At 40.5% G+C, this 23,718-nt stretch overlaps 3 protein-coding genes across 9 annotated transcripts; 1 reads left to right on the forward strand and 2 right to left on the reverse strand.

The window, feature by feature from the left end:
- Positions 1-230: 230 nt before the first annotated feature.
- LOC144005119 (ubiquitin carboxyl-terminal hydrolase 42-like) lies at positions 231-10,269 on the reverse strand. Of its 5 annotated transcripts, none has more exons than XM_077503062.1 (18): positions 10,073-10,269; positions 8,543-8,763; positions 8,031-8,237; positions 7,822-7,932; positions 7,570-7,669; positions 7,387-7,454; positions 7,231-7,301; positions 7,057-7,139; positions 6,874-6,985; positions 6,645-6,785; positions 6,340-6,440; positions 6,013-6,178; positions 4,557-5,201; positions 4,370-4,458; positions 2,318-3,247; positions 1,126-1,412; positions 985-1,050; positions 231-923 (listed from the first exon to the last, which is right to left on the reverse strand). In XM_077503062.1, the coding sequence occupies exons 2-17, from the start codon at positions 8,694-8,696 to the stop codon at positions 1,007-1,009; spliced, it is 3,309 nt and encodes a 1,102-aa protein (XP_077359188.1). In that variant the 5' UTR covers positions 8,697-8,763; positions 10,073-10,269; the 3' UTR covers positions 231-923; positions 985-1,006. The 5 variants fall into 5 exon arrangements, with proteins under 5 accessions (XP_077359188.1, XP_077359185.1, XP_077359186.1 ...); XM_077503059.1 differs by having other exon boundaries at positions 8,543-8,789; positions 10,073-10,268; XM_077503060.1 differs by having other exon boundaries at positions 8,543-8,789; positions 9,993-10,078.
- Positions 10,270-11,118: 849 nt separating this feature from the next.
- On the reverse strand, positions 11,119-18,815 carry LOC144004640 (eukaryotic translation initiation factor 2-alpha kinase 1-like). The gene is made up of 15 exons (XM_077501993.1): positions 18,281-18,815; positions 16,657-16,824; positions 16,441-16,577; positions 16,148-16,200; positions 15,743-15,842; positions 15,577-15,657; positions 15,400-15,493; positions 15,272-15,320; positions 14,264-14,660; positions 12,309-12,417; positions 12,078-12,184; positions 11,909-12,017; positions 11,751-11,830; positions 11,457-11,690; positions 11,119-11,378 (listed from the first exon to the last, which is right to left on the reverse strand). The coding sequence occupies exons 1-15, from the start codon at positions 18,447-18,449 to the stop codon at positions 11,250-11,252; spliced, it is 2,016 nt and encodes a 671-aa protein (XP_077358119.1). The 5' UTR covers positions 18,450-18,815; the 3' UTR covers positions 11,119-11,249.
- LOC144004636 (mismatch repair endonuclease PMS2-like) lies at positions 18,295-23,639 on the forward strand. Of its 3 annotated transcripts, XM_077501986.1 has the most exons (16): positions 18,295-19,275; positions 19,438-19,506; positions 19,591-19,733; positions 19,857-19,943; positions 20,011-20,113; positions 20,198-20,381; positions 20,466-20,633; positions 20,702-20,799; positions 20,861-20,960; positions 21,030-21,114; positions 21,469-21,621; positions 21,688-22,441; positions 22,565-22,732; positions 22,801-22,901; positions 23,012-23,181; positions 23,262-23,638. In XM_077501986.1, exons 2-16 carry the CDS (start codon positions 19,493-19,495, stop codon positions 23,403-23,405), a joined length of 2,472 nt encoding a protein of 823 aa, XP_077358112.1. In that variant the 5' UTR covers positions 18,295-19,275; positions 19,438-19,492; the 3' UTR covers positions 23,406-23,638. The 3 variants fall into 3 exon arrangements, with proteins under 3 accessions (XP_077358112.1, XP_077358113.1, XP_077358111.1); XM_077501987.1 differs by having other exon boundaries at positions 18,295-19,506; positions 19,594-19,733; positions 23,262-23,639; XM_077501985.1 differs by having other exon boundaries at positions 18,295-19,506.
- The last annotated feature ends 79 nt before the right edge of the window (positions 23,640-23,718 follow it).

Genomic DNA, 23,718 nt, shown 5'->3' on the forward strand with positions numbered 1-23,718 from the left:
CAAAGAGTTGCAAAACAAAACACAATCCGTACTCATTGCTGACTGTAATCCAGAGAATATGAGCAGAATTAACAAATTTGTCTAAAAACAAATAAAGCAAAACAACATCTATTTATAGTCCTGATACAGGAGTTTACATTATATATATATATATATATATATATATATATATATATATATACACACACACACATATATACACATACATATATATGTGTGTGTGTGTATAAAAGTGATAGTACAGTTCAAAAATTAAATTCACAGTATTCCTTATGATGCTAGAAGACGCAAACTGAATTTTATCCCCCCTCCCCATTTAGAACTGCAATTACATAATCTTTTTTACGGTTTCGTTCAGAGTGTGAGCTGAAAGAAAGACAGAAAGGAATGACTCGGAGAACAGAAACAAGTACTAGAGTGTTTAGAAAAAGAAATGAAAACAAATGCCGGGGGAAATGTGCTCAAGTCAGTCCAGGGTATCGTGGAGGTATCAGTGAGTGAAGCCTCGCTTGTTCATTTGTTCATAATTTCGCCCCCCACAACCCCACCCCCCAAAGTGGTGAAGATGAAAGAAACTCAAAATCATCCACGCGCGTCCACTTCCAAACGTGTTTTCAGCAGTGCGTGGGTTTCCCTTTAATGTGAAGCGAGTGGATGATGATGAGTTTTCAAGTCCTGAGTTCCACTGAGCAGCAGTCGAGATGTTTTAAGCGCCAGGCTTTGTGTGTTCCATACACGTATATATATTAATATTTGTCATCATTCACGTCCGACAGGGGTAGGAGTTACTGCAACTAAAAATCAATGCTTTAAAAAGTGAACGTTTAAAACACTTGACGTGCGGTAAAAATATTTGTTTTGTTTCCCAATGAAAGCACCAGGTCGTTGAATCATTCCTCCGCTGTATATCTCGGCACAGGGTTCTGAAACAGCAAAGGGAGTATAAGAGGAAATGGGCAAAGTCGTATGTTTTGTGACACTCACAGTCAGTGCTTCATGGTCCTGCTCAGCACAGTGGACCATCAACGTTGGCTTGGCTGAAACCGTTTCCTACGAAACAGGAACAAAAACGCCGTCAGCTTTTATTTTTGACCTTCTGATAACTTGATAATGAGAGTGTCGTACCCGTGTATCCATTAAGGTGGCTGTGAAATGACCCGTTTGCAGGTGCGGCGGGGGATGTGACGTGAGAGGGGGCGGCGCCATCATGGTCGTCGTCGTCGACGCGGCAGCGTTTCTCCGGCGAGCAGTTGTTCTCGTCCTGTGTGGCGTCATTGGAGTGACGCCGTTTGCGGGATTGGCGCTCCTCGCTGCTGCGGCCTTCGTGGTCGCGGCCGTCCGGGCTGCGCTGCTCGCTCTGGTGCCGCCTCTTTTTCTTCTTTTTTACGTCGTAGCCTCGGTCCGAGTCGGCGCTTGTGATAGAGAGATAAAAAAATAAATAAAAATAAAAATTACATTATTGAGAGTACTGCAATTATTTGTTGGATTCATTTAGCTATCTTTTCCTAAAAATTATTAGTTATATAAATAATGGCTGAACTAATTTATTGTAAATAAAATACATTTTTAAAGTCAAAATTTTATTATTATTTTTTTATTAATTTCTACAAAAAAATAAAAATAATTAAAAAAAATCATCCACACTTTTTTTTTTCTTTTTTTTTTTTAAATAAATACCGGAACAAGAAAAAAAATAATTGTAGTTGTGTAACATTTTTCTATTAAATAAATGATTAAACTTAGTTATTTTATATGCATGCACAAAGTTATTACAATTAACAATTATGCATGAAACACGAAATGAATACTGCTTATTTTATTTCAATTAAATTCATACATTATTTTATAATAAATTAGACAACTTCAAAAAAAGAATAAACATTTCTCTATTAAATGTGTTTATAATTAGCATCTATGTAACATTTTACATAAAATCTAAAATCATCCAAATTAGCTATTTTAAATGTTTTGTAATTTATTAAAATAGTTAATTTGTTACAAATTACATTAAAAAACAATTTTCAAACGAGTAAGCTTTTTTTTTCTAAAAAATAAAAAATAAATTAAAAATATAGAAAATAATTTAATTATAAACAACAAAAACTAATCTAAATAAAAATTATTAAAACTGTTTTTCATATAAAATATAAAAAGCATTGTTATTCATAGGGAAGTTCAATACCACTTTTCACTCTTAAATACTCACTGACACCAAGTACCGATGCTACCAATATTTATGCTGCATAATTTATTTATTTTTTTCAACTGGTACCTATGGATGACCTGGTCCGAAATCAAATGTGGCACAATTACTCACCCATGGTCCCGGTATCTTTCTTTATCCTTGTTCTTCTTCTTCTTGCTCTTTTTGTGTTTTCTGCTGTGCCGCTCCTCAGGGGTCACAGAGCGACCACTCCTCCGGTGATTTTGGTCCTCCGCCCCCGGGGGAGCGGGCCGATACGCCGACCTGTTCGTCTCCCTTTTGGGCTGGTGGTCCCGTTCCCTGCCGTCGTCTCTCGTCCCGCGAACATCCCGGCCGTCCTGCTGCCACCTCCAGCGGCCGGGAGAATCGTTGCGGTAGGAGTGGCCGTAACTCCTGCTCTGGTAATAGCGGCCTTCCCTGGACCGATGGTAATAAAAGTGGTAGTGGTGCGAGCAGCGATCACGGTCCCGCTCCCTGGGGTGGTTGCCGGTCCGCTCCCAGTGACGCTCGCTGTCCCAATCCCGGTAGTAATAGTCGGGATCCCTGCAGGAGCGGTTGCGCTGGTAATGATGGTCTCTGTAGTCCCGCTTGTAGCGATTCGAGTCCCACTCGTGACTCCTGTCCCTGTAGTGTCTGTCTCTGTCCCTGCTCCAGTCAGACGAGTACGGCCGGTCGCGACACCTTTCCCGCGATGACTTCCTTTCGTAGGCTCTGGGGGGCGGAGCTGGCTGGAGCTGCTTCTTCACATCGGCTGCTGCCGATGAGCCGTTGGTCAGCGGGACATCCGCGACTTCATCGGCACGAACGGGAACCTTCGAGAGAGGCGCGCGAGCGCCGGCGGCGGCGAAAGAGGAGTCGGGCGAGGTGGCAGGACTGACGGACGCAGACTCGCTGGATGCGGATGAATGGGTTTTGTTGGTGGAAGCGGCTGCGGCGTCGCAGGCCGTTTGCTGAGGCGGGGCATCGGACACACATGCAGCCCTTAGGTCGGGAGTGATTTGCTGGCTTTCGCTGGCAGCGGAACTAGCCTGGGACTTTTCTTTCCTGCAACAAAACAGGCAAAGAAGGACAAAATAAAACACAGTTCAGATTCTTCCTTTGAGAACTTATCCTCTTTTATGAAACTACAAATCTTGTCTGTTCCCCCGTCATTGCTTTGATCGTTATTATTGTGTGTAAAAAAGGTAAAAGGTGAGTTTAATGACTTAAACCTGGGAATTTTAAAATGATCAAATTAGGGTTGCTCGTACATGGAAAAAAATAATCACGATTATTTGGACAATAATTGAAATCACGATTTTTTTGGTACAAAACTAAGAAAATGTTTAAGCATTTAAAACTATTAAGACCAATTAAAAAAAAAACAACAACATAATTATGTAAATTCCATTTGGAACAAAAATAATTTATATTAATAAATTAATTTACTTATTTATGACAGCAAAACTTGAAGTTAGTGTGCAGCTTGTGCACTGTGCAGTACAGGACGATTTATTTTTTGGTACAAAACAAGAAAATGATTATATATTTAAAAATATTAAGACCAATACACTAATTATGCAAGTTCCTTTCGGACTAAACAGAATTTATAATAATATATATTTATTTATGTTGGCAAAAACTTGAAGGTGGAGTGCAGCACGTGCACTGTGCAGTAGGCTGATTTTTTAGCACAAAACAAGAAAATGTTTAAATGTTTAAAAAAAAATAATAATAACTAAGACAAAATTATTTGAAACACTATAATAAACAAAATGTATTAGTTATTTTAACATTTAAAAATGGTGCAAATGTATAAAATTAAACAACTCGAAAATTAGTACTGATAATCTTTTTTTGACGGTTATGCTGATTTTGTAATTGTCGAGTATAAATTTAAATTGTAATAGAATTTCTATTAATTGCACAGCCCTAAATTAAATTCTAACCCAACCCCCCCGCACCTCCACCCCCACCCCCCATCAAGACTGAAATTGCGATTCAAAGAGCCATTATTGCTTCAAGGTTTTCTTCCTGTGTATTTTTCAACAAATAATATGACAGTCAAATCTACTTTAATTAAAACTATTAACTTCCTAAAAACTTGAATTTGCAGTCTTTTAGACTGTGAACTTTCAAATGCTGGTGAGAGCAACTTTTGACATTCTAGTTATATTGAAAAGCTACCTTGGTTGACAGTGGCCAGTGTCGATTCCATTCACAGTCAAAGTCAAAGTCCTCTCTGATGACAAACTTTCATCACTAGCAACAGGAATCTGAAAGGCAAATTTTAATGATAGCGCAACATGCCATCATTGGTACATCCAATAAAAGCGCCGTACCAAGAAAAATAAAAAATAAATATACCACTTACCTTCTCAGCACTATTATGTCCATTAACTTTTTGAAGTCCATAATGGTGTCCATTTTGGATGGTTTCAGCTATGCTGTGTGAAATTCCATTTAAACCGTTTCCATGATGGTGCGCGTCAGAGTCCCCGTTGGCAAAGTCATTCCTTGTTCTTTTACTTCCATTCAGGTGACTCTCCCCTGAGCAGCCGTTACCCAGGGATCCGCCGTTCTCTTCGTCCGACTCCTCTGACAACTCTTGGCTGTACGGCACCAAGAAGGACGAGCCGCTCCCGCCGCCCTGGTGATCGCCGTTACTGCGCGGCGTGCCGTTGACGTGCTTGAGCTGACGTGGGATGAAGCAAGCATCTGAGGTAGACTGGGAGGAGGACGCTGAAGAGCTGCAGGCCGAGGCGGCGGAGGAGCAGCTGGCTGATGATGATGACGACGACGACGACGAAGAAGCCAGGCGATTCGGTTTGCCTTGGCCGTTGCAGAATGACAGCTTCAGCCGCTTCTCGTGCTCTGGGATCAGCGAAGGCTGGCCGGCCAAATGCGACATGGAAGAAGAGGCGGCCGCGCTGTGGTTGGGTGTTCCCGCGACACTGCTGCTGGTGCTGGGCTTGGGGCAATCCCTCAAACACCCGTTCCCATTCATGTGGAGAGAATTCTGCAGAGGCCAAAAACTCGGTCAAACATTGACGACTATTTAGTAGGGATATAACGGTAAGGGCAGTATCGCGATATCATGATATTAAAACTGCCACAATATCGTCGTCGTCGTGTTCACAATATTTAAAAGGAACACATCTATTCAAAAAGTCGGGTTGATTTCCATATATGCAGTTCTAGCACCCTCTGGTGGCTAGTTTTTTAGTGCAATTTAATTTTCATTAGGGATGTTTTGGCCCTTCCATGTTTAAAATCTACGCTAATTGTCAGTCCATTTATATTAAATAAAATAATACAAAATATAAATAAGTAAATAATATAAATAAAAAATATAATATATATAATAAAACAAATAATTTAATTTTGGCCCTTGTATGTTTAAAATCCACGCTATTGGTCAGATGAAGGGCAACGTAATATGCCTGTGAACCGAGTCAATATGTGGAGGAACTCAATGTGTGCGTGCATTAACAAGTAAGCGCCTCAATATTGTTATTGGAGATTGTAGGTGGTTTATATGCATTGCTGTTATGTGCAAAAGCACATTATTGTGCTTTTTTTTCCCTATGAGTTTTTTTTTTTTTTCACAATATTGTGACCTTTATTAAATATTGCCAACCTCCCCACAATATCGTGATAATTATCATATCGTGAGCTTCATATCGTGAAAATATCGTATTGCGATGTTTGGATATTGTTACATCCCTACTATTTAGTTTACATTTCTTTTAATATTATTATGATAATACTGAAAAATCATCATCGTCATAAAATCAAATGTTGACATTGTTTTGGGGAATCAGCATTACCTTGGTCATGTGCGGGGGCAGCAGCGGTCCGATGAAGCCCACGTTGTTGAGATGGTTGATGGTGTTGATGCGGGATATCACAATCGGTCTAGGTGACGACTGACCGGGCACAGCTGAGTTATGGGCCATGTACCCATAATCCCCTTCTTTCTGTCTATCACAGGACCTTGATGTGAAAGCAGTAGATTTACTACACTTTTTTTTTTTTAAACTTGCCATTGACATTCACAAAATAGTCAGGTAACAACATTTTGCAATACTTATGACTTGGGAGTAGCAATACTTGATGTCCAACGAGTATTAAAAAGTAATTAGTTGATGACTCACTTGATGTAGAAGAGGACATAAGCCTGCTGGTTAAGAACAGACCTGATGTCACTGACGGTCACCGAGGAATCGTTCATCTGAAACCACTGGCCATTGCTTGCCTGGCAGACACAGACGAGATCAAAACGTTGGACCATCATGATTTCGTCATAGTAGACTTTTGGAAATCAGCGTTCAAGTCAATAAATCGCAACTGACCAAATGAATATGATTTCGTAAGACATTTGTGTGAATTCCACATTTATTTGAATGCCCAGTTCGAGCTTGTGGCATCCATAACAATCAGCAAACTGTCGATCCAGTACCTTAATATAGCAGAAGTAGTGTCCAGCGTGGCAGCTGAATCCAGAGTGGACGAGGACAGCAAACAGGCCGTAAAGCTGGGGCTCTCCTTGCGACTGGGACATGAAGGGCCGCAGGTCCAGGTGCTCGGGATATTTCACATCCTGATGCGCAAAGACAAGCTGATGAATATGAAAATAACTTGAAAGAAAAGTGAAAATTCTGTCATCAAAACAAGTTGCTGGGCAGTACTTTTGTAATTTTCCCTCCACTGAAATTGGCAAAGCGTTTCAGGGACAGGGTGAGCACGTTGGAACTGCGATGGATAGTGAATCTCTTTGAGGCCGTGACCATTTTTTTGCACCTGGGAGGGGAAAAATCTTTGTAAAAAGGTAATAAGCAGCTCCCTAAAAATATTTTTGCACAAAAACTTACTTGGAGCACTTGTAGGCATTCTCGCCGTCCAGTTGCTCTGGCTTGACAAACTGCTCAAGGGCCTTTGAGACACTCGGCGCCATCTGTAACAAGAGGCAATCCACAAGTTAAACACCTTTCAAACTTAATTGGACAAAGCACACTGGAAAATAATTCAAATTATTCCAAAGTTACTTTGATTTCGAGAGTGATGTCCAGAAAGGGGTCGAATGTATCAGAGACTGCTTTGCAGTTTAAACATTTAACTGAAAAAGAGGCATAAACAAAAAGGTCATCAGATTAAACGTCATGCTATAATTATAAAACCGTAAGCTTATGTAGCAAACTCACCTCTGGACCTTAGGTAGCCACCAAATACCTGATGAATGAAAGTGGTTGCCTGCGTTTGCCTGTCCAATCTGCCACACAACACAATAAAAGGGCTTAACTTACCAAAAAATATTGTCAAATGCTACAACAAATGATTTCCCCTGCGTGTTCGATGCAAATCCTCAACTAAAGTATAAAACTTACTTGGTTCCAGGTAAGCAGGACTTTTGCATAGCATCCACCGTGTACCTAATGAATTCATGGGCATCCTCCTGGCTTCCATAGCGAAAATGCTTCGCGATCCCTTCATTGGGGGAGGAATAAAGCATAGATCAGGAAACATGAATAAAATATAAAACTAGTTCCCTCCAAATTCATGATAGTAAACAAATAAACAGCGCCACCTATCTGTCATTGTGGGCAAATGCAAACACCCCAGTTCTCCAAAGCACTTACTTTTCAGCTCATTCAGCACACCAAGTGGCTTAATAACATTCCCAGAGTTGGCAAAAACCTGAATGATGTGGTTTTGCATGGTGCACATCATACAGAAGCCCGGCTCATGACCTGTGGCAGAACCAGATAATAATAATAATAATAAATAAATAAATTAAAAAAAAGTCGAAACACAGACGACTTTGATGTGAGCAACTAAGACAACCAACATGTTTTCGAGTGCTCCCGCGACAGCATGTAGGTGGCGAACGGCGGCGTGTAGGTGAGACACTGGAGGGCTGAGTTGAGGAAACAAGTGTTGCCCATGTTCTGCAGGCCGGCGCCTATGCGATGGACCTGGTTCCACTTTAGGCTGAGACGCTCGGGAGAGAAGAGGACCTTCTGCGGCACATCAATGCCATCGCCGCTGCACAACACTAGACGCGCAACAGACTAAAGTTAGCCTGTGTGCATTTCTCAACCAGTTCCTGCAATTGTGCTACATTACCTATTAAGTACATAGAAAGGAAGCTGGCCCATTATGTTCATATATTTAACATGTTCTAATAACAGTGGGATAGAGGAAAACTACTAGAAAACTAAGCATTTTCTTTTCTTCCTAGACTTGTGGCGAATCACCATCACACGAGGTTCATCATCTTGGTTCAGCTTGAATTTTTCTTGTAAATCACAACAGAGATTTGTTCATCTAAAGATCAAAGAATAAGGCACTAAACCTTACCTTGCTCTTTGGGTCTGTCCACAGAGGAAGGCGTGCTGTTGTAGACGACAGCGCCAGGCATCGGGCCCAAGCATCCCCCCGGAACCTTCAATCGCGGAGAGTCACTGGGCAGTGTGGGGCCCACCGCCCAACTGCTGGAACAGCTGCTGTCCATCCCGTCTCCACTGGTGAAGGGGGATCTCTTGCAACCGACTGACTCGTGGTCAGAATTTTCGGAGGATCTGTCAACAATGGTCATAGTTCATTGCTGTGGGCGGGGGGAAACATAAAAGATTTTAGGAGAGGCAAAAATCACAGTTTTGTTCAAATATTCTTTAGAGCACTTGTCCTCTAATGTTTGGTTCATGAGGAAGCTGCCTGGCATGAGGTCGATTTTGAGTGGTTGCCAACCAATCACAGGGCACATATAGACAACTATTCACATTTTTGAACATTTTAGTGTCATTTTTTTTTTATAATGAGAAAAGATGATGGGGCAAACGCCACACCTTCCAATTGTAAGGCAGCCGTTTTGATACCAACATATACTGAACTACCGTTACAAGTTAACACATTTATTACAAAGGCAAAACTTTGGCTTCTATATATTGTGTGCGTAACAGTTCAAATCAGGTCGTGGAAACTTTCACTAGTAAGTTGTTTAGTGCCACAGAATTACGTCATACACAAAATCAATCGCCAATTACATGACTAGTAATAAATGGTTACCTAATGTCACTTTAATAGTCATTACAAACTATAGCAAAAAGGCTATGCTTAATGTGATCACTTGCACGTAAAAGGCTTCACTTCCCGCACAGCAAAAAAAACGTACTTCTGTCGTCATAAAAAAAAAAATCACGCGTTACTATTATTTCAGAGTTAGGCGTTAAAAAGCTTTTACTTTTTATTTTCAGTTTGATAAAGTTACCAGGGGGAGGCGAATTTCCTGGTCGGGAAGCAGCTGTTCCCTCCCACTCCTCCGTTACTGACTCACGTTGGCGGCTAGGCCTGTCGCACGCACAGCCGTTCAATTACAATAAAGCATTCCTCAAACATGAGTGGCTTCTTACGGGAACACGACAATGGCTTTTAAACGTAGCTTCGAGCCGCCAAGCGAGTCTAAATAACCGTCCGTGTGAACGTTAAATGGACGAACACCATGGAAACGGCGACCATTACGCAAAAGCTAAGAGCGGAGCTAACACGTCGTGCTAACGTCGTTAGCCGATTTGGCACGATGGACGGAGGCTGACATGGCGGAGGCACAGCGACCCCCGTGGCGATTAAACAACACATTACGGTTTTGATTTTAAAAAAATAAAGAGTTTTATTCTACAGCATGGGCCAAGGCCCATGAACGCGTAGCTAGCATAGAAAAGGAGGGGCTCGACACCGGTACGACAGCCGAGTGTTCACTGCGCCGCTCCAGGAGACATGACAGAACCGGTGTAAGGATGCCACAACAAACCAGAGCGGGTCGGGGGCACCGGAACGCGACGGGCGCGTCGTTGAATCCCCACTCGAACCGAAACGTGTCGAGACACTCACCTGGAATGTTGTTAAATGCACGTTTGTAGCGATTGTAAAGCCATTCCTTATTTCAAAGCGGGTGTCCGGCGGTGAACAATGACGTAGATGAGCTTTCCACGGCAACATCCGGGTACCTGAGATAAAAGGAGGGCCGTGATTGGTTCCTTCTGTCGTTTTGACTGCGTTTACTGAAGATCCGTCGCACGTTCGCGCCGCCGACCTTTGTGTAAATGGACACTCATCATGGTGCGCGTTCCACATACAAATCAATTTATGAATGACGCCAATGGACTTGAAGCACATTTGGACTGACGTAAGCGTATAGTATTTTCGTAATCCAGCGATTCACTTACAGTTAAACTTAAACTTATTTAAACTTTTAAAGGCTCAAAGTATGGAGTACACTTCGTCATAAACACAACAAATCATATCCAAAAACGCATCAAAAATACTTGTGCAATTGTTTGCAATTAAAAAATGAAATTAATCAGCTAATGGTACGTTAGTGTTTTTAGGAGTTTAAAAATTGTATTTGTACATTTCAACTAGTACCTTGATCATGAAAGAGCCATTTTCTACATTGCATGTGATTAGGGTCATGCCCCTGGACTGGTCACCCACCAATCCCAGGGTATATATGGCCAAGCATTTACACCTACATTGAATATATTTATTTAAAAAAAAAAAAGAAAAAAAAGAAAAGAAAAAAAAGTCAACACACCCGTGCTCAAATTCCAGGTTGTTGTGTTATAAAAAAAAATGACACAAAATTTGGTTTCATGGGATTGGACCAATATCACAAGGTAGGAAAATGCGTTATAGCATAGTGTGCATTCAACTTCCTGAGATTATAATAATGAAATAAAAAATGTAATTTCCACAGATTTGTGTATTCATTTAAATTTGTTAAATTGCAAACTAACTATGAGAATGTTGCCAATGAATTAAGTCATGAACAAAATGAGTTGCAAAAGGTTCTGCTGTACATTTGCTTTTCAAACTGTTGACAAGTTAAAAAAATAAAATAAAAAAATAAAAATAAAAAATTGCCCAATACCATAAAGCACTGTCAATAATTTAATATGACATACAATTTTTCTAATGCACCTTTCCACACAAATCTCCCAAGAACACAGACACTCACATACAAAAATTAAGTCACTAAATTTGAAATATTTGGTGAACTTTTAAAGTGTCAGGTGTTTTCCCAACTCTGACCATTTTGAAAAGTGCTGTGCGAACACTGGAGCCGCTGGATTTGTTTCCTCAGATGAAGGATTTCTTCCTCTTGTTCTTCAACCTTTTTCTGCAAACCATAGATCACCTGAATGAAGAAAAACACAACATGAATAATTTAATTGAATTCGTAAGATTTGTCGTTTAACTCGACAAAGTTACATACTACATCTTTATTGCGGAAGAGTTCACTCTGTAGAAGCTGGCTGGCTGTGGGCCGCACGCTGGGCTCGGTGCTAGTCAGCTGCAAGATGTAATTGGCTAGGACGGGCCATCTGTTGCTGAAGGAGTCTGGCATTTTGCCCTCTCTCAGGTCCCCGAGTGTCCGGACTCGCTCCATCTCCGTTCCGAATGGCTGGAAAAGCTCAAGAGCGAGCACCCCAATGCTGTACATGTCCGACTAGGGGAGAAAAGACAATATTTTAGCAAAAGAAAAATCTCTTTTTATACACCTCTATACCTTTGAATCATAGTGGGAGCTCCTCAGTTGCTCTGGTGAAGCGTAGACAAATGTACCAACACCAGTAGTATGTGTCAAATCTGAAACGCACACCAGAAACATGATAAATTTAAACAATTTGCTATTCTGGTGTTAAAATGCGGCAAACGATGTATTACCGCTGATGGGAGAAATTTCGTGACTATCTAGTATTAAACCACTGCAGGCCAAGCCGAAGTCGCCAATACGAACGTGACAGTCATGACCGTTGAGGAAAATATTCCTTGGCTGTGAAGAAATTGAAACAATAATTAGCGTAGAGTATCATCATTTTAAACCACCAATTACCTTTAGGTCTCTGTGAATGATTCCACGCGAGTGAATGTATTCCACCCCTTCCAGGATCTTTCTTAGCAGACTGAACGTGTGCTCAGCATTCACACATCCATAAGGACCTGGGAAGGGAAGATGATTGTCGGAAATATTTTACAGTAAGTTCAACCAATGTGATACTTCATGCGTGCATATTTTGCTTTTTTTTTTTTTTTTTTCAATATGAAATTGATGCAGAGTGAATACTTCTAGAAGCTTGCTCCTCTTTGGGCTTGGAATTCCTCTCGATCATCCAGTCCTTGAGCGAACGCTCACATAGCTGCATTTGGATGTAGAGCATCAGGTGGAAGTGGACCTGCGCACGCCATATCACACCAACTTTATTCATAAAGCACTCACGGATATCCTTCTGACTACCAGGAAAAAAATATTGTCCAATCATGTTTATTTTGATATTCCATAATCTTTGTGAAGTAACTGGAATACTGCAAAATTAATTTTTGGGAAAAAAAAAAGTTTTTATTTTTAAGCTATGATGTGTCCACTACAGAGGACATTTTTAAAACCTAAATGTTAGGCTAAAATACAGTTAAAATAATTCAAACAATACTTTAATGTGTTCTTAAGAGTCTTATAGAAAACATGCTAACAACATTTAAAGCCTAAATTTGTTCAATAAAAAGTGTTATACACCTCTTCCCAAAAAAGGGCTTGCAGTGAGGGAAGCCATTTTCTTTTATGATGCATCAAAGGCAGTAAAGCCCCATTGCTACACATTTGGTATCATTGGAAAGCTCTCAATGTCCTCTATAGAGCACATAAAGGAGTTAATTCAATCATATCATCAATCATATGTGAGAGATATTCAGGTTTAAAAAAGGTCCACTGCAGAGGACAAATTTGAATTGCTGGTAGTCAGGAGGTTACTTCAAACAAATTACAGCTGAAATCAGTGATAAAACAATGAAACTAAAAGGTTTAAGCGCTTTAAAATAGACATCAAAAAGGCTTGTGTAATGTGCAAAGGCAGATTGGGCCACAGAGACTTTGGTCTTGTTTATATTTTTTTACTTTAAATCTGCCCTTCAATGTAATGCTTCAAAAAACATTTACCATTTTTCATTCACAAAGTATTGATCCATCAAGCCCGCTTAATTTTAAGGGCAGCAAATGAAAATACAGTGTCCCTTCGGAGCTTTTGTTGAGATCCAAGGAGCAGCTGGCAACAGTGTCCGGGTAAAGCAGCTCAGCGAGATAAGACCATTTACAGATTTAAAAACCAATAAAATCCTTTTAAAATGGACTCTCAAGTGCATAGGCCGCCACTGAAGCTGCGTGCAAAGCTGGAGAAACATATATTGCTAGTTTAGACACAAACTTTGATCCTAAAACTTTTTATTTTATTTTTTTTTAATCCATAGCAGCTCCTTTGGCCACATGGGGGCAGTACGACACAGACAAACACACGAGACTTTTCCCAGATGATAAAGAATATATGCCTATGAATATTGTTATATTATCTATTACTGCACTGTTTGCGTAGAAATAAATAGTGACATTTGAACAGTGATGATATAACACCATCATACATAAGCTACTTGTTCTAGGTTGTTTCCCAATATGCGTTGCTAGCATTAAGCTAGCGGCCTTTCAGGCTTATGAGGCCATTTTAAATTTGAAGTAGTAAACAGCTTGATGACATTTTTAGGGATAGACTGATAATCAGCGATGGGCGTCGATATTGAGTATTTTTGACAAATATCGGTATCAGCCTTTTTTAAAAATCTGACAGCCGATAAAAAGTAAATCTAAGTAAACAAAAATTAAATTGCACTAATAAACTAGCCACTAGAGGGTGCTAGAACCGCACACATGGAAATCAACCTGACTCTTTTAACAGATGTGTTCCTTTTAAATATTGTGAACATGACGACGACGATGTTGTGGCAGTTTTAATATCACGATATTGCCCTTATCGTTACATCCCTATTCTGGAGTGAGTTACAAAACATAAATAAATAAATTAACCCAAATGATGGCTCATGTATACACATAGTTCAAGGCACGTGTACTTCCTTGTCCCCAATTACTACGTTCCTATTTCAACAGAAGAAAATGCAAACAGTCCACTGTACTACTCACACAGGACATCTAATCTCCTGAAATGACACTTTTATTTTCTTCCACTTTAGTACACTTACCTCTTTAGAGGGTCTTGCCGCCTGCTTGTTGTTGTTATACTGCTCGCACTTCTTTTCAACACAGGAGGAGTTGTTGTTGTTGACCTCGATGCTGTCGCTGCTGGACTCCTCCTCGAACCGCCCCGACGCGTCCCAACCGATGGCGGGACATTTGGAGGCTTGAACGGACGCCCTCTGTCCCAGGAAGACGCAGGGGACGTAGTTCTCGGGGATCCGTCGCATCATGTTGGGACACACCCCTTGGCCCTTGTCGAGTGTCAGCGCTCGGGCTTGGGCGGGCGGCCCGTGACTTGGAGGGGGCACGGCGGCGTTTGAAGAAGCGTTGGCCTGCGGCTGGCTTTGGCTTTGGAAAACGACAGAGAAACTTGAGCTACTGCTGTCGGGGTCCTCGTCAGAACTGCAACAAAAGGGTCACGCATGTTAGACTCAAATTCTGTTAGCATTTATGTATAAAAAAACAAAAATCTGATAGTTGTGGGAATGCTGAAGCATTCACAAGTTATTGTGATTTTTAATCTCCATCAACTAGCTTCATAAATTCACACCTCCCGGGGTATATATCGTCTGATTCCACATTACTGACAGTATTTGCACAATTTAACTTGTAATATAAACGTTTTTCCATTCACTTTCAATGGGACAGACATTTAACTTTTCCTAAGTATCACTTTCCACGTCCACTTCCATACATGTAACTTATCATTACCAGGTGCCTTACACTGCTTGGTGGCACAGTTGGTAAAGTGCATTGCCCAGTAACCAGGAGGTCACAATTTCATAATTTATCTCTCAATTTACTTCATAAGCATTCCACATGCATTCAAATTTTATCATTCAGCGATTAGCATTCAGCTTTCAGCATTCCCACACAATTTCTCCAGAAATTGCACTTAGTCTAGTTTATTGTAAAACAGATTTTTTTTTTTTGCTTGTGTTACAAAAAAATAATCACATATTAAATCACAACTGCAGTATTCAGCCCTGGTATAAATATTTTAGTGATTTTACATGTCTTTTTGAGCAGGTGAGGCCAGTTCAGGTAGGATATTCTCTGCACCTGCAAAGCGAGACATTGCGCCATTACCGCTTTGACTTGAGAGGTTATTAAACGAGAAAAATAATCCGAGTTGCCTCACATGTCGCGGGCTGAACGTGTTCCATCCACGCTGTGTGATAGCCGACGACGTTGACATGCTGCAAACTGGACAGCACTTTCACTTCCCTGAGGACCTATTTCGTAACAGGAACATCGCAATTAGGAGCTGATATTTTGGATGCGGAAGCAAAAATCAAAACTTCCGCTGACTTCTCACCTTCATGCAGTCATCCTTTGAGACTTTTTTAATAAGAATCTTCTTCACGGCGTAGCACTGCCCATCCAGTTTGTTCACCACCTTTGTCACAGGTAAGAGAAATTTGGTGGCGGACGTGCAACAGTCAAAATAGCCAAATAATAATTACCGATAATGCAGTAATCACCTTATAAACATTTCCGTAAGATCCTTTTCCAATTCTACCAATTTCGTCAAACTCGCTCAGGTAACGTGACGTCTGGGCTTGAAACAGTCCTTCCTTTAGCCTGCGGGAGGACAAACAACATCTCAAAACAGGAGATCATTCTAACAATAATACATTTGACTTGTATGACATTAATTGTGAGATGCTTCAAGTATTTATTTATTTATTTTATTTAGCATTTACATCATACAAGCATTAAAATTTACTATGTTTTCTTTATACATATTAAGGCTTAAATGGATACTTCACTTATTTAGCCCATTATAGTATATTTAGTATATATATTTAGTCAGGAGGATATGTGGAAATATATTTATCAAAATGCCCTTTTTTGCTTCAAGTATTTTAATAACAAGAACATTTCACCTTAGTGCAGGATTGTGTGCAGGATTGTGTGCGTTTATGTCAAGCTGTTGTTCCTACAGAATGAGAACAATAAAAGATACTCAAATCATAAACATTGACATAAAGAAATAAAACTAGAAATTAAAACAATTTTTTGTTGTTGTTTTTTTGTTTTTTTTTTAATTGCAATGCAGACCATGTCAAACGTTATTTTTAGTAAATACAGCAGGCTGCAAATGGCCTCCGGACCATAGTTTATGAAACCACTGATCTAAGATATTGATGAGGACTTAAAAATAAATAAATAAAAATACCTGTGGGTACAGTGAGGAGCTAGCGGCATTTAGCAGCTCGGTGAAGGCCCGGTTGTGTTGGAGTCTGACTGTGCTGAACTCGTCGCTAATGGCCAATGGCGAGAGAAGATTCATTGAAGCCAAGCGCTGGCCAATCACTAAACAGAGACAAAAACAAAATGGCAAAATTTCAGGCGGCAATAGGATTTGACATCATGTCAACGTTGCGCTCTGTACCTTTAAATAGCATTCGCGAGCGTGCTGGGTTACTCTCGTAAACGAAGCACAGGTGCTCCAGCAGGGAGCCCAGGAGGAGGTGGTTGGGGATAGCCGAGGCAAATTCTTGGACGGACGGGTAGCGTCTACCCGCCATGAGCACGTCATGGTGACTGTCAGTGTCAGAAGCTGGAAATACAGAATACGGATTGAGGACGCGGCAATAACACGCGCAGACATGAGCGAAACTTGCGCCATGTTCAAGAAGCTTGTATTTTTTGACCAACGTGTGTCACAATTGCAACACATAATGGCATTACAGTATAAAGTATCACAGACTATTCAAATGCAATTACTTTTACAAGTACTATTTGAGCTTCTATTTAAAAAAAAAACAAAAAAAAACAACAACAACACTGCAGATATGACAACCTCTACTGTTAAAAAAAATGTTATATCAAAAGTAGAATTCTCTTACCTTCCTCGATTACTTTAGCTATTATTTCAACAATGTTTTTTTGTTTTTGTTCCATGCTTCCATAACACCCAGAGCAGCACCAATGAAAATTCTATTCAATTTGAAGGCAAATATGCTCATCTAGTTTATACATATGGGGGCGTGCACAGCTGCCCTGCTTATCTTGAAGGGCCAGTGGCCGTCAGACCTCCACCTCACTTGATGAACAGGGAGGCAGCATAAGATGAGATAATATTATAGCAAGAATGATCTTAAAGGACTGTCTGAAATTGTTTTTGAAGCTCCTTCTACCCATAGATAATAATTAAAAAAGGCGGAACTTAGTATTACTGACACAGTATATGCATTAAGGGGAATGGTAATACCAATATCAAACTAAAAATTCACTCTTTCAAAGCATTTGTTGTACACTAGGCGGTGGCGTCATTAATTCTACATTTAAATAAAGAGGATATTGCTCAACCACTGCGTGTATGTCCTATCACTGTTACAGGAGGGTCCTGTGAGTTTGTTGGCTGATGTGAGTTTTCAGGCTACCAGTGTTCAGTCTAATTTTTAGTAAAATATTTCCTCTCGCCGCAGCCTCAAGCAGTGCTGCTGGTTTCCTCCACCTACCTCACCTGTTTATTTCAGTTAGGTGGCTGTGTTGTTAATGTTGAAACTTGTGAATGCCGATTAAGAGACTTGCACCTTTAATCATCTTTGTAATCTGGGGGGAAAAATGTAAACAAGTGACAGTCTATTATGCAGTGGTGGGGAATAGCTTGCTTCTCCGAATCAGCTGAATCATCATCATCATCATTAATATTCTCTCGTTCCGGTTCTGTCTTAAAAAGGGATCAAAATCTCAATTATGGTATTTATCTATTTATATTTAAATACCTTGTAACGTGGAAAAAATGAAGTGCCATTTACCATTTACATTTCGTTACTTCCCACCACTGACGTCAGTGCTAGTTTCAGCTTGATTATAATCTGTACACTTTAATGTCTTTTTAAAGCGAACATTAACCAACTTTTTTTTCCTGTCTTTTAAGGCTTTACTTAACGTATTGTTCAGGAGGCGACTACTGGCTAACACGAGCTAATACTCAATAGTCACCTGCTGCTACCTTTACGTGTGGAAACGTTACATAACACAAACTATTTAGAAGAAAAGCTGCTTACTGTCAAAGCGTACTTCATCGTCCTCTTGGGTGGCAAGACTTGGCAGGCTACTGCAGTCATGATTACTAACGGCTTTAACCAGACGGCTTCGGGGAACAAGAAGCTTATTACTGCTACTAGAACATTCCTCCGATCGCAAGAGCCTGCTGGCGGACGTTAAACTGTACATGTTACTTTGCCATTATAAATCACAGAGGATCGGAATTAACGTGAGCGAAGGCTACCTGTGTTTGTTAAAACAAACATGGTTACATATATCTGTTATCGGACAGGAACTCTCACTAAGTTTCACTCCAAGTTGGCGGCGGCCATCTTTCTTCAGACTTGGCGGAAGGGACTGTCCGCCAATAGAACGTATTACTACAAACTATTATTTGCTTTCGTTAAAACTATGAAATGCTAAATCAAGCAAACATGAGTTTAAATTGAGATATTGGACATTATAAATACATTTTAAAGAAAAAAAAATAGCTCCCGATGACACTTTATTTCTACGTTCAACACTATCATTTGCATGTGCGCCCTAAAACTACGTACGGACGCTTTGAGTGATGAAACGTTACACTGAGACGTAAACATTATCTATCTATCTATTATCGATCTAATCTATTTATTTAATATATTCGTGTCAATTTCATTAGTATTTTTTTGGGGTGGGATTATGATTTTAAATAATAATAATAATAATAATTTCCTGCCACGGTGGGTATTAGAATGCTAAATTTACACGCAGTAATGACTCTTTACAACAGTCCCTCGATGGTGCCGGGGCACGGTTGGGGCGTCGTGCGTTTGTCGATTAAATGTTGCATTAAGAGGTCACATGTAGAAATTATATCTATATTTGTGTGCGTTTGTAGTGTTTTTATTCTTCAAGTTTTGTCAATTAACAATTACTCTCTATTGCGGTTCTATACTTTTATTATTCGTCTGTCGAAATGCGCACCTAATACGCAGTGATGACTGTTTGCGACACTTCGTCTGCACTGCGCGCGGTACGGTTGGAGAGCTCATTTTTGTTTGTTTACAACATCATGGCGAACTTTCTTTGGCTGTTTTATCATTGAAAACAGTTTAAAAAGATGAAACGTTAACAATGGGAACAACACTTCGTCTCCCGTGTTCTGCATTTTATAACTAAGCATTTTTCTATTTAGAATTAAAATCTCTGGGCGTTTTAGTAGAGGCTAAATCCTGTAAATTTTCTGAAAGATGTCTGACACTTGGTAAGGTGATTTTTTTATTTTGAAGAAGAAGCAGCACAAAAGGTTTGCAGTCATTGTAAAAGCTTGTTTTGCTTTTGCTTTTAGTAGTTCAGAACCTGCTGGAGCCATCAAGGCCATTGACAAGCACTCAGTGCATCAAATCTGCTCAGGGCAGGTGGTGCTGACCTTGGCCACTGCTGTTAAAGAACTGGTGGAGAACAGCATTGATGCTGGGGCTACCAATATTGGTAAGAAAGGGATCAGAATTGGTAAACACATGCTATACCTGTGTAGAAGAACAGATACTTGAAATTGTATGGATGTCAGCCCCTTCGGCACAATGGCCAGTAGGACTTTACTAAATGTTCCAGATGTCAAGCTGAAGGAGCACGGAATAGAACTGGTGGAAGTATCTGATAACGGAAAAGGCGTCGAGGAGGCCAACTTTGAAGGATTGAGTACGTATATCTGTGAGTTTATCTATCCATTCTACTTGTTACCTGTGAACCTTCATCTGTCCCACAGCATTAAAACATCATACTTCAAAATTGAGGGATTTTTCCGATCTCATCCACGTGGAGACGTTTGGCTTTAGAGGCGAAGCCCTCAGCTCTTTATGTGCTCTCAGGTAAAGTATCACAAAATCATCAAGCTACTTTAAAGTGCTATGTTAAATGAATGTACTTAATTACTTAATTTATTTTTCTCACAGTGACCTAAGTGTGGTGACCTGTCATGAGTCTTGCCCCGTGGGGACCAAGCTGGTCTTTGACCACAAAGGCCACTTGCTTCAGCGGCTACCACATCCGCGGCAGCAAGGCACAACGGTCATCTTGCAGCAGCTCTTCCTAACCCTGCCTGTCAGACACAAAGAATTCCAGCGCAATATTAAGAAGGCCAGTTGAATATTTAATTTGTTTTTGTGTAACTCGGTATGAAGCAGTTAAATCAAGCTAATTGATTTGCCATTTATCCCACAGGAGTTCACCAAAATGGTGCATGTTTTGCAGTCCTACTGCATCATCTCCACAGGAGTGCGTATTACCTGCTCCAACCAAAATGGACAAGGGAAGCGCAACACAGTTGTTAGCACGAGTGGTAGCCAGAATATGAGAGACAACATAGGAGCTATATTTGGGCCCAAACAGGTTGGAAGATAGGATTTTGCAACGCTCATGAGATGTTAGACTTGTTGAACTTCTTTTCATTTCTGCAGCTACAGAACCTTCTCCCCTTTCAGCACGTGCCTCCTAATGAGAAGGTCCTGGAAGAATATGGACTTGAGAATGCAGAACTCCCCAAAAAGCTCTTTAGGTGAGTAACACTGTGGCATTGCGATGGTGATTTTTGTATTAACAATTAGAAATTTTGGCAGCATCACGGGGTTTGTATCACAAGCAGACCACGGTGTGGGAAGAAGTGCCACAGACAGACAATTCTTTTTTATCAACAAGCGACCATGTGATCCCCAAAAGGTATGTGATGGATTTGTTGGTACCGCAACATGGGCTTTTAATTTCAACCTGATTCTTCTCACCTTGCAGGTGACCAAACTTGTGAATGAAGTCTATCATATGTATAACAGACATCAGTATCCATTTGTTGCACTGAACATAGAAGTTGCCTCAGGTAAGGAAACAGACTTGCAACCATGTTACAGCGTTATCGCAACTCTACTAAGTTCTTGGATATTTTTGTAGAACGTATCTGTGGAGGAAATCTTTAAAAATTCACATATTCAGCAAGAAAAGTAGTGCTTCGCCGCCATCTTGGTGCCAAAGAACTATGTTAAAGTGAGTTGAGAAGCTTCATGTAAACAAAAAGTAGTGATTCTGTGTCATCTTGGCCCGAAAGAACTTTGTTGAAGTGGGTTTCAAAGAGTGTCAACTAGATAAAAGTAGTGCTTTGCTGCCATCTAGTGGCATCTATAGGCAGTTTGAAGCATCAACTTGAACTGTATTTTTTATTTTTTTCCCCTCACAGAGTGCGTTGATGTAAATGTTACCCCAGACAAACGGCAGATTTTCCTTCAGGAGGAGAAACTCTTGTTGGCCATTTTGAAGTCTTGTCTCATCAGCATGTTTGAGGCTGGTGTCAATAAAATCAGTTTGAACAATACGCTCATCCCCAGCAGCAGTAAGTTGACCGAATTTTATTCAGGACTTAGCTATCTGTAACACCATTACTGACTTTATTTTTCAGCGACTCCATCCAAACAATCTGAAGACAACATGCTCGAATCTGGAGATAACACAGGACTAGTGATGGGGAGTCCGAAAGCATCACTGAACCTGGCTGGTCTAAAAGCTGCATTTTCAAGTCAGCATAGCTTTAATTCTGGTGTCAAGTGCAACATAGCAAAAACTGGCCAAGCACAAAAAACCCTCAAGTCTTTCTTCAAGGACACTGTAAAAACTACTGCCTCTCATGCGGGTGGAAAATCTCCTGGTCAACTCACACAGATTTTAAACACAGGCACAGGGAGGTCAGTGTTGGATGGGTTCAAGTATGGCAAGGGGACAGCTTGCACTGTATCCAGTTCGGACACAAGTCCTTCATCAGATAGTCCGAGTTGTGACCCACATTCACCTGCTTTTGAAGTGGAACAACCCAGCGTGAAAAAGGAAGCCCTGATAGAGACAACAACCAAAATCCACAAAGATTCTCACTTGCAAACTGAACCAACCACTTACAGTGAATGCATCGCTGTGAGTCCGGTTTTGAAAAGGGCCAGGAAAGAGAACCCGGGCTGCATGGTGGACGCACCAGTCAGTTTACAGAAGAGGGCAGTGCCGCTACATTTCTCGTTGCAAGAGCTGACCGGGAAGATTCGGCGGTTACAGGACCAGAAGCAGAAGCAAGAAAACTGTGAGGAGCTTCAATACCGACGCTTCAGAGCCAAAATCAACCCGGGAGAAAGCCAACATGCAGAGGAGGAGCTGAAGAAGGAGATCAGGTAGAAACGTATCGTGAACAAGACTTTCAGTTTTGCTTTTTCAACATATAAACCATCATTTGGACGATTTTTTTCTTTGACTTTCTTAGGTTTGAATTGTGTGTCTCTCTCATTCCCTAACAGCAAAGACATGTTCAAAGAGATGGAGATTCTGGGCCAGTTTAATCTGGGCTTCATCATCACCAAACTCAACTCGGACATCTTCATGATCGACCAACACGCCACAGATGAGAAATATAACTTTGAGATGCTGCAGCAACACACGGTGCTCCAAGGACAAAAACTCATTGTGTAAGTATCCAAGATGTACTTCTTCCACATAACAAAAAAAGGAACTAGTAATTTGTTCTTCTATTCAGCCCTCAAAAACTTCACCTCACCGCAGTCAACGAAAACGTACTCATGGAGAACATCGATGTTTTTCGAAAGAATGGCTTTGAATTTCAGATCGATGAAGAAGGTTTGAACATGATTTTGAGTTTTCAGGTTTAAAAAAAAAAAAAAAAAAAAAAAAAAAAACACTTTTCTATTTTAGAAAGGTAAACAATTTCCTACTTACCATCAATGTAGCTCAGGTGATGGAAAGGGTCAAGCTGGTATCTCTTCCCACGAGTAAGAACTGGACATTTGGCCCAGCAGACATTGAGGAGCTGATCTTCATGCTGAGTGACAGCCCGGGCGTCATGTGTCGGCCGTCACGCGTCAGGCAGATGTTTGCCTCCAGAGCTTGTCGGAAATCTGTAAGTTTATACATCCAGTTATTTCCACTCTAGTTTTCAGTTTGACATCTGTTGACGGTTTTACCCATGTTCTTCCACAGGTGATGATCGGCACGGCACTGAGCGCAAGCGAGATGAAGAAACTGGTGTCTCACATGGGTGAGATTGAGCAGCCGTGGAACTGTCCTCACGGGAGGCCCACCATGAGACACCTGGTCAACCTGGATATCATCTCACAAGACTGATCAAGAACAAGAGCAATCATACTTCAAGACTAACCAGGCTCTGATTCACCTGATGAATCAAAACCTGACCCTAGTCAGTGGATACTGTATATAGTTTTCTCAAATCCTTCATGTGACTGTTCCATATTTTTTTTTTTGCTCTGAAATTCTTTCAACATGTTATCATTTTAAGTGTTTTACATTTACACATTTATTTGTTTTATACACAAACATTATTTTGTCAAATAAACAATGTTTAAAAGAGGTTGTATTTTATTTTACTGTTTTGTGAAATTGGAATTTTACAACCAAGCTAGCACAGGGCACGAGTAGT

The sequence above is a fragment of the Festucalex cinctus genome, chromosome 17 (genome assembly GCF_051991245.1).
Source record: "Festucalex cinctus isolate MCC-2025b chromosome 17, RoL_Fcin_1.0, whole genome shotgun sequence".
Classification (NCBI taxonomy): Eukaryota; Metazoa; Chordata; class Actinopteri; order Syngnathiformes; family Syngnathidae; genus Festucalex; species Festucalex cinctus.

Bases quoted from the DNA above. Each gene is read 5' to 3' on its own strand.
- LOC144004640 (XM_077501993.1), bottom strand. From the start codon at position 18,449: ATGTACAGTTTAACGTCCGCCAGCAGGCTCTTGCGATCGGAGGAATGT. The intron at 12,185-12,308 runs GTATTCACTCTG...TTCCCTTCCCAG, and splicing joins AGAGGAGCAAGCTTCTAGAA to GTCCTTATGGATGTGTGAAT. The intron at 12,018-12,077 runs GTAATTGGTGGT...ATTTCTTCACAG, and splicing joins TCATTCACAGAGACCTAAAG to CCAAGGAATATTTTCCTCAA.
- LOC144004636 (XM_077501985.1), top strand. The intron at 20,114-20,197 runs GTAAAGTATCAC...TTTTTCTCACAG, and splicing joins AGCTCTTTATGTGCTCTCAG to TGACCTAAGTGTGGTGACCT. The intron at 20,382-20,465 runs GCCAGTTGAATA...TTTATCCCACAG, and splicing joins TCCAGCGCAATATTAAGAAG to GAGTTCACCAAAATGGTGCA.
- LOC144005119 (XM_077503059.1), bottom strand. From the start codon at position 8,780: ATGACCATTGTTGACAGATCCTCCGAAAATTCTGACCACGAGTCAGTC. The intron at 7,455-7,569 runs GTAAGTTTTATA...GTTGTGTGGCAG, and splicing joins TCCTGCTTACCTGGAACCAA to ATTGGACAGGCAAACGCAGG. The intron at 5,202-6,012 runs GTAATGCTGATT...TGGCCTCTGCAG, and splicing joins TGCCCCCGCACATGACCAAG to AATTCTCTCCACATGAATGG.